The sequence below is a fragment of the Branchiostoma belcheri genome, unplaced genomic scaffold (genome assembly GCF_001625305.1).
Source record: "Branchiostoma belcheri isolate BF01 breed outbred unplaced genomic scaffold, Haploidv18h27 scaffold78, whole genome shotgun sequence".
In the NCBI taxonomy this organism is placed as follows: domain Eukaryota; kingdom Metazoa; phylum Chordata; class Leptocardii; order Amphioxiformes; family Branchiostomatidae; genus Branchiostoma; species Branchiostoma belcheri.
The window spans coordinates 1,138,238-1,151,461 of record NW_017804442.1 but is presented as its reverse complement, the minus strand read 5'-3'; the positions used below and the strand labels follow the sequence as shown (position 1 = coordinate 1,151,461).

Below are 13,224 nucleotides of genomic sequence, written 5' to 3'. Positions count from 1 at the left end.
ATTAGGAATGAACCATTTTGTTTTTGGCTTTACCGTTTACGTCCAAGGCTCTCAGAACCTCTCCGTAGGTCATGTGGCTTGTAATTTCCAGCTTGGAGATTTTTCCGTCTCCATTAGCATCCAGCGGGTCGTTAGCCACGTTGTTGTGAATGACGTTGTAGATGTAGTTCAGCTGGTAAGCCTCGGTAGTGGTCAGAATCCGTTACCTGCAGACAGAAAAGATACCCTGTGTAACAACTGCGTACTTTTCTCGACACTGTAAGGATTTTGGACAATGAAATAGACTATTTCTTGAGAGGGGTGAAGGAAGCCATATACATCAGGGCCCATCACCCTTCATTGAGCCGCGACGGGGGCCGACATCGTCTACCAGATACCTTTGACCCATTGTTGACGTCACACTTCAAAGAAGCCACGTGGCAAGCTTCACTGGGTCAGTCTACTGGGGAAGACTAGAGTGACTGGTCGAAAGCTCTAGATGACAGAATTTTTTGTGTTGGACCAAAAGTTTCAACTTGACACGTACGTTGTATCATAATGATAGATCGGGTATGTGCTGCACAGTGGAGTCTGAAGACTAGCAACACTCTGGTGACTGCTGAGATCACATTTCTGGGGCCTTACTGGGCTTTTTGCGTGAGGAAATAAATCAAATATATAAAAATAAAAATTTCATATCGTAAACATACGCAAGTAGTGCTTGTAATTATTTTCTAAACTTTTTCTGTGTTTTATTGTCTTTTCTGTCATAATTTTTGATCCCGAAAGATGCCCGGCCGGGTCCCGGTTTGAAAATGTTACCTCAGCACAAATCCGTTAGGATTGTTTAACATTGGTTGTCTTCACATATTTGTCGACCATTTTCCCCAAATTTTCCCATGACCAAACAACATGGTAAACTTCTTATCGTCCACCGACTTCACATCACTAGAAACCAGTACGTATTTTACAGAGGACAAAAATATCAGATAGAATACGTACCGTCGTAGTCGAACTGGTCGTAGAAGTCGCTCATGGTCATGAAATTCTCTATTTCCGTGAAGGTGAGATGGTCGTCCCCGTTGGTGTTGAGTTGGTGAAACATGTCGGCCGTTCCCCACAGCTCTATGATCTGAGCCATGTAGATGAACCCGTCACCTACATACAGACAATAATAATTCTGTTTCAAGAACAGATACATGAATTATTGAAAGCACGGCTACAGAACAAAGAACTGCCAAGAGGCCCATAACCGAACTTGTCCATACCTTTCTACTTACTTATCAAATGTCTGGAAGATCCAGCTCAATAAAAATATAATTTTGAACAGCATATATAACACAAGAAAATGTAGGTACTTCTGCTGCTGCATTTTTTGTGCCATGCTGTTCACAAAATTGTTCACAAAATTTTTTTGGGACGAAAAATGCGAAACTATGCAACTTTAAAAGTTAGCAACAAGTCAATAATTTATTACTTTAGTAAAGGCTTAAGCTACTCTACCAACATATGAACGAGTCTAAAACAAACCCGTATTACAAACATATTGCCAAAGATATACACTAACAGAAGAACTCTCTGTAAGCTGCAGTGCAGTGCTTACCATCTCTGTCCAGGGCGACAAGAGCCTCATGCAGAGTCATGACGTTGAGAACTTCATCCTTGGAGATCAGTCCGTCCCCATTGACATCTAGGGGGTATATCTGCCTGTATGCAAAAACATAAAGCTTGTATCTGTATCTGTATAGCCGGTATAACCGCCCTTCGGCGTAACACACTGGCTTTTCATGTTTTTTTACACCAACTTGTAACCTCCTCATCATGTTTTTTTTTCTGCACTTCAACCAGTGGGACACATTCTAAAAGACTCAAGCGCAAAAGACGTTACAGCAAAAGAAAAAAAAATGCTAGGGAGAATTCAAAGCAACAAGATTAAAAATGTGTATGTTAACCAGCCACCGCCTTCCACCACTGGGGTGCGCTGTTAAACAAACAGCAATCGTTGGGCTCGTGTTGAAAAAAATCGACCCAAAATTTCAACATATTTAACGTTAATGTACTGCACATACCTCTTCACTGGAGACGCGGTTGCCAAGGCAACGAACAGCAGAAGGAAGGGAGCCATGGTTGATTTCTAGATCTGAAAAGAGTGAATTTTTACTGTCAGCATATCTAAAAAAAATGAAGATATTAATTATCTTGTATCTCACAAATTTTACGTCCCTACGGTTCTATATTTACAAGAAGACCAAACGGAGTCATGGGTGGAAAGCAACAACAACAACAAACTACAGTAGATCGGAGAAGACGTAGACTCACCAGACTGTTCCTGTCTGGACACTACAAGATGTTGAGTCAAGTGAAGTCTGAGACAATATCGCTGTCAGGAACACTCGATCGTAATATACACGTATTGTGGGAACTTCAACAGCTTTTCATCAAGATATCTTCAGGTTTGTCAATACTAATGTCCGTTAGAACACTTCTATTGCAAAGCTATCAATTTTACCGTCACGCTAGTGCCAGCTTGTACCCAGTACAAGCCTGATTATGGCGTTATCATTGAGTGCTTGCTTGTACTCAGTCCAAGCTGGTTTATAAATGAATGAAAGACCTTTATTGTACGTTTGTTCTCTAACAAGCTAAGTACAGGTCATGAATAGATAAGGGAAAGGACACAGCAATGACACTTAAACTATACATACTAATGTGATCTACTATTTAAATTGTTCAACTTCTTCTCGCTTCTCCTCTTGACGCAGTTATAGATGTTCGAGCAAATAGAACTAATGATACATGATTTGTCAAGTTTCATAAGAAATATGAATTTTTCTGATTCATTTAAATGTCCAAAGCTGGGGAACTTATCTATCATAAGAATATAGGAAATCTCTTTGATTACTATATAACGTACAATCGACTACGAAATGATACTCATCCTCAATCTTATCTAAATCGCAAAATATGGCATTAGAGCCATATTGTACTTAGTCAGTGAATAATTTCATCAGGTTGGTGAATGATTGAATAATAGCGAAGTTTCGATGACCGTCTGTATCTGTATCTGATTGCGAATAAAGATATATATCGAGTGATTGCCATATCATATGTACTAGTATGTTATCCCATTTTATATGATGATGAAAATGAATGACGATGAGACAACGAGAAAAGAGGATTTGCGTTGACTGTAAGATTTTATTTCAGTCTTTATTTTTGCCTTGCCGCGTCTGGTGAAGTTGCAATTTGGCCCAGCTGTATAAAGGGAAAAGGACATTTCTGTTGCAAGTGGCTTCAAATATTCATCACAAATTGCAAAAGTTGGATTGCGGGGAAACTGGCAAGCTGGAAAAAAATTCAAACTAACTGTTATTAAGATAAACTAGTAGAACCAGGCCTAGTAGCTTGTGCAGACGGCCAAAAGAAACAGAACAAATTACAGGTTTTTAGCTATGTGCATAATCATTGTGGTTGCAAATAATTGACAGCTTTGTTTTTATGTTTACCGAAGGAAAACATATTGTTTTTACTCAGTTTCTTCCTCTTCCTCTTCTCTAAACAGTGACCTATGACCTGACCAATGATATGATTTGTTGACGTCTGTCACCATGGTGACTGGTGTTGGGTTACATAATGTTGCAATTTCATGGTCTGCTCTGCTCCTGCAGTGTCACCATATATATACTAGTAGTACATGTATGTGAATGTGTTTGAGTAAGAATTAACAGAGCAGACCATGTCCGAAAGTAAACATTATGCATTTGCTTTGCAAATGTTACATCTCTAGTTCAAATATACGTTCCACAAAGCAGGAATGTGCTTTGTTGTATGCACGCTATTCATGGTTATCTGAAGAAAGTATCAAAACAGATACCTTATCCAGTGATGGGATCAGTGATACCGGAGACCACGATGGTGTTCCACACAGGATAGAACCCGGCCCCCTCCCCATTCTCTAGGTAGCCACTATCTGTAAACAGTTAAAAAGATAAATGATGAATAACCGTTAATATTTTTCAGTTAATCAGTCCGGCGCTGATCGTACCTGAGCATGGTTCTGGATACACCTGGACTAATTCACACTAATCTGGATCCTGAACAAACAAACAAACAAACAACAGTAAAGTCGGGTCATGTGGCGTAGCGGCAGAGTGTTCGACTCGGAACCAAGAGGTCCCGGGTTCGAGTCCTGACATGCCACCGTGCACTTGGGAAAGACACCTTACACGACTTCCTTCACTTAATTCAAGTTAAAATGAGTATTGCCCTGTCCTGTATTTGTACTCTGTGTTGGTGGCGGCATGAAATAAGTTGATATAACTTGAGTGTTTGGTCATGAAGAAAACAACAACGGTAACTTACTGAAAGTTCATCTGTGTTGGTAGTTACATGTTTAAAGTTAAAACTTTTCTTCCAGCACAAAAAATTCTCTCACCCAGAGCTTTCGACCAGTCACCCTGGTCTTCCTCACTTCAAAGAAGCCATGTGACAACCTTCACTGGGTCAGTCTACTGAGGAAGACCAGAGTGACTGGTCGAAAGCTCTAGGTGAGAGAATTTTTTATGTTGAAACAAAAGTTTTAACTTTAAACAAACAGTAACCTACCGTCCACGTCTAGTCTCATGAAGATCTGCCGAAGACTCGTGTTGCGTGCCTCCTGGATGCTGAGGGTCCCGTCGTTGTTGGTGTCCAGCTCGAGAACGAACTGCCCGGTCTGCCCTCCGAGAAGAATCGTCAGCTCCAGGGGAGTGAGTTCGCCGTCGCCTGTGCGAGAAACAAGACGGTTAGGGGCGTCTTATCGGATGGGACGTTAAAATGGAGGTCCCGTGTTTGAGGAGAGACATACCTCAAGTACGTTAAAGAACCCACGTGAGCAGAAGTGGAACAAACCATTATGGTCTAAAAAAAGGGGTAGGGAGTTTTCCCGACCAGCCTCGTAACCCCTGCTTCTCCTATTGGGTCAGTTAGTCCTCACTACTTGTGAGAAATTGGGCTGGTCTCAATCATGATCTTTCTAACTCAGGGAGAAGAGTTGCTGTTACAGTTCTATACCTCTAGCTCTATGCCTAGAAGTGGCCAATGGCCTTGCATTGAGCGAAACCGTTAAAAAAAAGACTGACATTGAAAAAATACTTTGCCTCTCTATCATGAAAGTTCATCTGTGTTGGTAGTTACATGTTTAAAGTTAAAACTTTTGGTCCAGCACAAAAATTCTCTCACATAGAGCTTTTGACCAGTCACACTCATCTGGTCTTTCAGTGTCCAAAATGGACACTGAACAAGATTATTTCTTGAGAGGGGTGAAGGAAGCCATATACATCAGGGTTAATTACCCTTCATTGAACCGTGACGGGGGCCGACATCGTCTACCAGATACCTTTCACCCAGTGTTGACGTCACACGTTGTGGTCTGTCATGAGTTTGTTAAACATAACATTGCAGATACAGTGCGGTTCAGAAGATCACTCCTCCCCTCTGAATGTACAGTGAACGAGCGCCATGAAAGTAGGACTGTGTGCATACATTGTAGATATATGTCAGCAAAATCTGTCACCATGGCAACTACTTGCTGTAGCAAACACCCTGTGGTGCTGGGTTACATTATGTAGCAGAACAGAGATGGAGACCCTGCTCACCATACATATGAATGTATGAAAAAATAGAGGAGTAACATTTGCAAAGCAAATGCATGTTTACCTTCGGACATGGCCTGCTCTGTTAATTTTTACTCAAACACATTCACATACATGTACTACGTGTATATTATGACAGGAGTAGAGCAGCCCATGAAATTGCAATATTATGTAACCCAACACCAATCACCATGGTGACAGACGTCAACAAATCATGTCATTGGCCAGGCCAGAGGTTAGTGTTTGGAACAGAAGAAGAAATGTAGTAAAAACAATAAGTTTTCCTTCGGTAAACATAAATAGTGCATATATTTATTTTACCGTCTACGTCCAAAGCTCCAAGAACCTCTCTGTATCTCATGTGGCTTGTGATTTCCAGCTTGGAGAGTTTTCCGTCCCCGTTAGAATCCAGTGGATCGTCGGTCGCCACGTTGTTGTGAATGACGTTGTAGATATAGTGCAGCTGGTAAGCCTCGGTAGCGGTCAGAATTCCGTTACCTGCAGACAGAAAAGATCTCATGTGTAACAACTGCGTACTGTTCTTGTTTAAAGTTAAAACTTTTGATCTTCCTCAGTAGACTGAGGTGTCAACACTGGGTCAAAGGTATCTGATAGACGATGTCGGCCCCCGTCGCGGTTCAATGAAGGGTGATGGGCCCTGATGTATATGGCTTCCTTCACCCCTCTCAAGAAATAGTCCTGTTCAGTGTCCGTCTACCAGATACCTTTGACCCAGTGTTGACGTCACACTTCAAAGAAGCCACGTGACAAGCTTCACTGGGTCAGTCTACTAAGGAAGACCAGAGTGACTGGTCTAAAGCTATTAGTGAGAGAATTTTGTGTGTTGGACCAAAAGTTTTAAATTTAAACATGCGTACTTTTCTGTTTGTATCATAATGATAGATCGGGTATGTACTGCACAGTAGAGTCTGAAGACTAGCAACACTCTGACATTCTATGCTGACTGTTGAGATCACATTGCTGAGGTCACATTGTGTCCCAAACCGTGCCTTGTCCCAAACCGTGCCTGGTACTGCCAATCACTATGATTGACAGCACTTCCGGGCACGGTTCTGGACAGCCATGCTGTGTCCCGTTCTGTGCCCGCCCAGGCACGGTTTGGGACAGGCACGGTTTCGGACACAACATGGGCCTTACTGGGCCTTTTCCGTGAGGAAATAAATTGAATATATAAAACATATAAAAATAAAAATTTCATATCGTAACCATACACAAATAGTGCTTGTGATTATTTTCTAAACTTTTTTTTGTGTTTTCTTGTCTTTTCTGTCATACTTTTCGTTCCCGAAAGATGGGTCCCGATGGGTTCCTGAAATAATATAAGATAGACAAACCTACTAGAGTACACCAACACTCAAGTAGTGTGATAGACCATGTGTACTGCAGTGACATGCACAGAGTAAGTGATTACGGAGTGGTACACTGTACAATCTCTGACCACTATGCAGTATATTGTACTAGAAAGGCAAGGCGCCCCAAGTCAGCATCTAAGTATGTAACCTCCCGTAAATTCACACACTTCCAGGAAGACAGTTTCCTGACTGACTTGAGAGCCCTTACTTGGGACTCTGTCCTACAGGCTACTAGGGTCGAGGAGGCTTGGTCTCTTTTCAAGTCTCTGTTTATCACTGTTAGCGATGTACATGCACCATATATTTGTAAACGAACAAAAACTATCCAACCCAAATGGCTGACATCTGACATAAAAAGATTAATGCTAGTCAGGGATGACCTGAAGGCTAAGGCACGGAAATCAGGGGAAAGCAAAGACTGGGAGGACTATAAAGCCAAACGAAACTATGTAAACAAGAGAGTTAGACTGGCCAAGACCAAGTATTGCCAGCAGAAGCTGGAGGAAAATACAGATCCAAAGAAACTATGGAGCACAATCAAGGAAGTCTTACCAACTAAGACACAGGCAACTACTAACTCTCTGAAATGGGAGGGAAAACATATCACAGACCTCCCTAACATCACAAATTGCCTAAATCAGTTCTTTGTAACTATTGGCAACAAACTGGCAGTGAAGTTCAGAAAACAAGCTGACCCCAAGTGCCCTACTAGATATAAAAATCTGAAAGCTACCTTTCAGTTTAAGCAAATAACTGAAGTGGCAGTATATGATAAACTAAAAGCACTGCAACAAAATAAAGCAACTGGTCTGGACAAGATACATGCTAGGCTCCTAAAGATAGCAGCACCCAGTATATGTAAGCCACTAACACACATATTCAATTTGTCTCTCTCAACTGGTCACATTCCCGGAGACTGGAAGACAGCAAGGGTCACTCCAATACACAAAGGGGGGGGACACAGAAGACCCAAACAATTACAAACCCATATCTGTTCTACCTATCATCATGAAGACTTTTGAAAGAGAGGTACACACACAATTCCTCAAATACCTTCATGAACACAATATCCCCTCCACCCAGCAGTCAGGTTTTAGGCCAGGACACTCTACAGCAACAACCCTACTAGATGCTAAGGATCACGTGCTTCACAACATGGACAAGGGTAACCTCGAGGGGGTAGTATTCCTGGATCTAAAAAAGGCTTTCGACACAGTACACCACAGACTTTTTCTAATGAAACTGCCATGGATAGGAATACAGGGTAAGGAGCTTCACTGGTTCTCAAACTACCTGTCAGACAAACAACAAATTGTTTCTCTGAATGGTATTCAATCAGATTACTTACCTGTTACACTGGGAGTGCCGCAGGGTTCCATATTGGGCCCTCTACTTTTCAATATATTCATAAATGACTTGCCTGAAGCTGTCACCACATGTAAGGTATGCCTATATGCGGACGACACAGCAATATTTTGTGCCAATAAGAATGCTAAACACATCGAGTCGACACTGAACGCTGAACTCACTGGTCTGACCACCTGGTTCCAAACAAACTGCTTAACATTAAACATATCTAAGACTAAATGGATGCTTTTTGGTACGGCAAATAGGTTAAAACATACACCAACACTGGAACTCCAAATAGACCAGGAGATCATTGAACAGGTACTAACGTTTAAATACCTGGGTGTCAACCTCGACTGCCACTTAACGTTTAACGAACATGTGGATAAAATGTGCAGTAAAGTATCTCAGAGAATTGGACTACCTGGTAGACTTAGACCCTACCTCACTATCAATATTGCTGACAAGTTATATAAAACAATGATTCTGCCCATACTCGACTACTGCGACATAGTGTGGGGGAGCTGTGGGGCCACTAAACTACAACAACTACAGATACTACAGAACAGCGCAGCTCGAGTGGTGCTTCAACGCAGACTACGTGACTGCAGCACTGAGAGCCTCCACCAGACACTGAACTGGAAGTACCTGGTCGATAGAAGATTTGAACACACTTAAGCTTGTGTGATGGTATTTAAATGTTTAAATGGCCTGACTCCAACTTACCTATCTTCTACTTTCTGCCATAATTATCATCTTCATACTTATAACACAAGACAGACTACTAAGCTACATTTACCAAATTACACTAGCACAGCAGGTCAGAGAACATTTGCTTACACAGGTACAAGTTCTTTCAACAAACTGCCGACAGACATACATGTAAGACAGATCCCAACCCTGAAACGCTTCATGGCAGCTGTTAAACAGACCTCTGACCTCCACTGATTTAATGATTTGTATATTTCTGTTCAGTTGTTTATATGTTTATATATGTTAACTTTTCAGTTATACTGATTTTCAGTTATGCTGGTTTCTGTTAACTTTTGTTACTTGATTGTATAATTTACTTTTATACAATTTGCTTTATGTTATGTTATGTTATATTTGTTTGTGACCCTGGGCCCTCTTGGAAATCAGCAATCTTATGTTGTAGAGGCTACCCAGGTGTTTATAAGATGAAATAAATAAATAAATAAATAAATAAATAGAATACGTACCGTCGGCGTCAAACTGGTCGTAGAAGTCGCTCAGGGTCATAAAATTTTCTATTTCCGTGAATGTGAGGTGGTCGTCACCGTTGGTGTTGAGTTGGTGGAACAGATCTGCCGTTCCCCACAGCTCAATGATCTGAGCCTGGTAGATGAACCCGTCACCTACACACAGAGAGTAATAATTCTGTTTCTGAACTTCAAGAAAAGATACATGTGGGGTCGTGTGGCGTAGCGGTAGCGTGTTCGGCCCAGGCCCAAGAGGTTCCGGGTTCGAATCCTGCCCGGTGTCACCGATCATGTGGGAAAGGCACTTTACACGACTTTCCTCACTTCACTCAGGTGCAAATGAGTACCTAGCTTCGGTTAGGGACGTCCCTCGGATAGGACGTTAAATGGAGGCCCAATGTTTGGGAGAGCCACACCCCATGCATGTTAAAGAACCCACCACACTTATCGAAAAGAGTAGGGGACCTTCCCGGTGTAAGTGGTTCAAACCTTACAGTCTGGTCTCAGGTTTGACATCTTGAAGAGGTGATATTCATCTGTTATGTCAATCCTTCCACAAATGTGGTAAATCTCCATAAAATAAAATTAAAAAAAATTATTGAAAGCTCGGCTACGGAACGAAAAACTGCTAAGAGACCCATAATCAAACTTGTCCATACCCTTTTATCTACTTATTAAATATCTGGAAGATCCAGCTCACTAAAAATATAATTTTAAACAGCATAACACAAGCTACTACTGCTGCTGCATTTTTTTGTGTCATGCTTTTCACAAAGTTATTTTTGGACTAAACAATGTCCATCTATGCATCTTTGAAAGTTAGCAATAAGTCCATAATTTGCTTTTAGTAAAGGCTTAAGCTTCTCTACCAACATATGGACGAGTCTACAACAAACTCGTATTACAATCACTTACAAGTAAGCTGCAGTGGGGTCGTGTGGCGTAGCGGTAGAGTGCTCGACTCGGAACCGAGAGGTCCCGGGTCCGAGTCCTGACATGCCACCGATCTTGTGCCCATGGGAAAGGCACTTTACACGACTTTCCTCACTTACATGTAACTCAGGTGAAAATGAGTATTGTCCTGTTCCGTATTTGTCCTCTATCTGCGTTGGTGACGGCATAAAATAAGTTGATATAACTTGTGCCATCACCATGTCTAGTCATGAAATGTTAACGTTGGAATAAAAAAAGCTGCAGTGCTTACCATCTCTATCCAGGGCGACAAGAGCCTCGTGCAGAGTCATAGCGTTGAGAACTTCACTCTTGGAGAGCAGTCCGTCTGCGTTGGCATCTAAGGGGGTTATCTGCCTGCATGCCAAAAAAACATAAAACTTGCATCTGTATCGGTATAGCCAGTAAAACCGCCCTTCGGCGTAACACACCAGCTTCTGTATCGGTATAGCCGGTATAACCGCCCTTCGGCGTAACACACCAGCTTCTGTATCTGTATAGCCGGTATAACCGCCCTTCGGCGTAACACACCAACTTGTGACCTCCCCATCATGTTTTTTTCTGCACTTCAACCAGTAGGATACATTTTAAATGCCTCACGCACAAAAGACGTAAACAGCAACGCTACGCCACACGACCCCACGACCCCAAAAGTTTAACATATTCAACGTTAGTGTACTGCACATACCTCTTCACTGGAGACGCTGTTGCCAAGGCAACGAACAGTAGAAGGAAGGGAGTCATGGTTGATCTCTAGATCTGAAAAGAGGGAATTTTTGCTGTCAGCACATCTAAAAACATGAAGATAATATCTTGTATCTCACAAATTGTATCTACGTCCCTACGGTTCTATTACAAGAAGACCAAACTGTGTCATGGGTGGAAAGCAACAACAACAATGTAAGAAACAGGAGGAACGAGTAGAAACAGATTTAAAAAAAACCTGGTCCCGGGCCGGGGTTCGAACCCAAGACCTCCCGAGCACCAGCTTCAAACCCGACGCTCAAACCACTCGGCTAAAAGGTCTAGATCCATCGACCGGGTTAGTTGGTAGGGCCTATAAACCCTCCACTGTCACAACAACAAACTACAGTAGTTCGTAGCAGACGTAGACTCACCAGACTGTTCCTGTCTGGACACTACAAGACGTGTAGTCGAGTGAAGTCTGAGACAGTATCGGTGAGGAACACTAGATAATATACACGTCTTGTGGGAACTAAAACAGCTTTCGATCAAGATATCTACAGGTTTGTCAATGCAAATATCCGATAGTGGAACAATATTGTCACTTTAGTGTCAGCTAGTACCTAGTTGTGAGGACAGGATGTGAAGTTAGTGCCAGCCTGTACCAACTCAGTGAATAACTTCATGAGGTTGATGAATGATTGAATAACAAAGTTGCAAAACTTCGTCTTTGGTCGAAAATGACCGCATGTCATCCTCTTCAGGAAAAATATGACTGGTTCACATAATCTCCAAGCAGACCCTAGCTATAGGGTGGCATATGACAGTATCAAATTGGCCAGGTATTGGACCCTCTCTAGCCAATGGATAGTGCCTGGCCAGTTTGATACTGTCGTATGCCACCCTAGGGTGTCCTGGGAGATTATGGTTCACTGTGGAATGAAGCTTAGTGTGCACATATACACGATCGAGGTATGACGCTGGCACTAACGTCATACCTCGACAGTGTATAGTGCACACACGAGTTGTGACGATAGTGTCAGCTTGTACCTGGAAAGTTATGGACCTAGATTTTGTTTCGTGGCCTTTATTTTATTTTATTTTATTTTATTCACATTTATTTTTCGAGGATTGGGCAAAAAGTTATAAATTTTATCTCAGCCCTCTCCTCACACATAAAAAGAAACAAGAAAACAAAGTAAAGAAGAAATGACAAAGGTACATAATGAGCTGGTGTTTCTTGGCCTTTCTCAAACATGGCTGTAGCAGCCGTGTTTTCATTACAAATAAAAATGACGTTTTGCACCTGTTTGATTCACAAGATTCAATCTACCTTTCTCGCTTTCTACTGGAAAAACAAGGTAGGGGATGTTAGGATTTACCGTTATAGAAGTAAGATATATGCCTAACCCCATATTGTTGTCTTTTTTGCATATACCTGTTTGTTTGTTCGTTTGTTAGGTTTGGAAATATCTGTTTAATTCTTGTCTTACGTTTATCCATTGTTTTGATAAAGATAAGTTGATACGACTAAAAAAAACTCAGGAAATGAAAACGGAGAATATAGGTCATAGGACAGTTTATTTCCACTGTACTGACTGTAAGATTTTATTCCCAGTCTTCATTTTTACCCTGCTGCCGCTATTGGTGAATCTGCGGTAGGGGCACCACAGGGCCCAGCTGTAGGGAAAAGGACAAATAAACAAAGCTACAAATAAACACCTATGACTTATCATGAAAGTTAATCTGTGTTGGTAGTTAAAACTTTTGGTCTAACACAAAAAGTTCTTTCACCTGGAGCTTTCGACAAGACTATTTCCTGAGAGGGGTGAAGGAGGCTATTTACATCAGGGCCAATCACCCTTCACTTCATCGTCTACCAGATACCTTTGACACAGTGTTGACGTCACACGTCGCAGAAGCCATAAATTGTCATAACATGCCAGGGTTGTTGGTCCGCTAGGTCCAGAGAGTACAGTTAGCTGCACCCGGGTAGAGGCTATTACACTCATATATATATATATATATATATATATA

General features: G+C 41.7%; 3 protein-coding genes across 3 annotated transcripts in view; all 3 read right to left on the bottom strand.

The window, feature by feature from the left end:
• The window catches only part of LOC109485798, a 4,112-nt gene extending 1,999 nt beyond the window's left edge, over positions 1 to 2,113 (bottom strand). The window contains exons 1-4 of the mRNA XM_019789482.1: positions 2,049 to 2,113; positions 1,583 to 1,686; positions 966 to 1,137; positions 34 to 191 (exon numbers count right to left, since the gene is read on the bottom strand). Of these exons, the coding sequence (XP_019645041.1) occupies positions 34 to 191; positions 966 to 1,137; positions 1,583 to 1,686; positions 2,049 to 2,104 (490 nt within the window). The 5' untranslated portion in view covers positions 2,105 to 2,113. The remainder of the gene's footprint in view (positions 1 to 33; positions 192 to 965; positions 1,138 to 1,582; positions 1,687 to 2,048) is intronic.
• Positions 2,114 to 3,153: 1,040 nt separating this feature from the next.
• On the bottom strand, positions 3,154 to 11,789 carry LOC109485768. The gene is made up of 8 exons (XM_019789452.1): positions 11,622 to 11,789; positions 11,192 to 11,262; positions 10,757 to 10,860; positions 9,553 to 9,708; positions 5,934 to 6,110; positions 4,585 to 4,743; positions 3,854 to 3,949; positions 3,154 to 3,234 (listed from the first exon to the last, which is right to left on the bottom strand). The coding sequence occupies exons 2-7, from the start codon at positions 11,245 to 11,247 to the stop codon at positions 3,855 to 3,857; spliced, it is 747 nt and encodes a 248-aa protein (XP_019645011.1). The 5' UTR covers positions 11,248 to 11,262; positions 11,622 to 11,789; the 3' UTR covers positions 3,154 to 3,234; position 3,854.
• A 968-nt stretch (positions 11,790 to 12,757) lies between these two features.
• The window catches only part of LOC109485769 (calcium-binding protein LPS1-beta-like), a 5,524-nt gene continuing 5,057 nt past the window's right edge, over positions 12,758 to 13,224 (bottom strand). Inside the window, exon 8 of the mRNA XM_019789453.1 lies at positions 12,758 to 12,867. The gene's annotated coding sequence lies outside the window, so the exon portion shown is untranslated. The remainder of the gene's footprint in view (positions 12,868 to 13,224) is intronic.

What these genes read in the sequence shown, in the direction of transcription:
- LOC109485768 (XM_019789452.1), bottom strand. Translation starts at nt 11,247, where the DNA reads ATGACTCCCTTCCTTCTACTGTTCGTTGCCTTGGCAACAGCGTCTCCA. An exon ending in ACAGCGTCTCCAGTGAAGAG is followed by an intron (nt 10,861 to 11,191) that starts GTATGTGCAGTA and finishes TTTGGCATGCAG; the next exon opens with GCAGATAACCCCCTTAGATG. An exon ending in CATGAGACTAGACGTGGACG is followed by an intron (nt 3,950 to 4,584) that starts GTAGGTTACTGT and finishes AACTGTTTACAG; the next exon opens with ATAGTGGCTACCTAGAGAAT.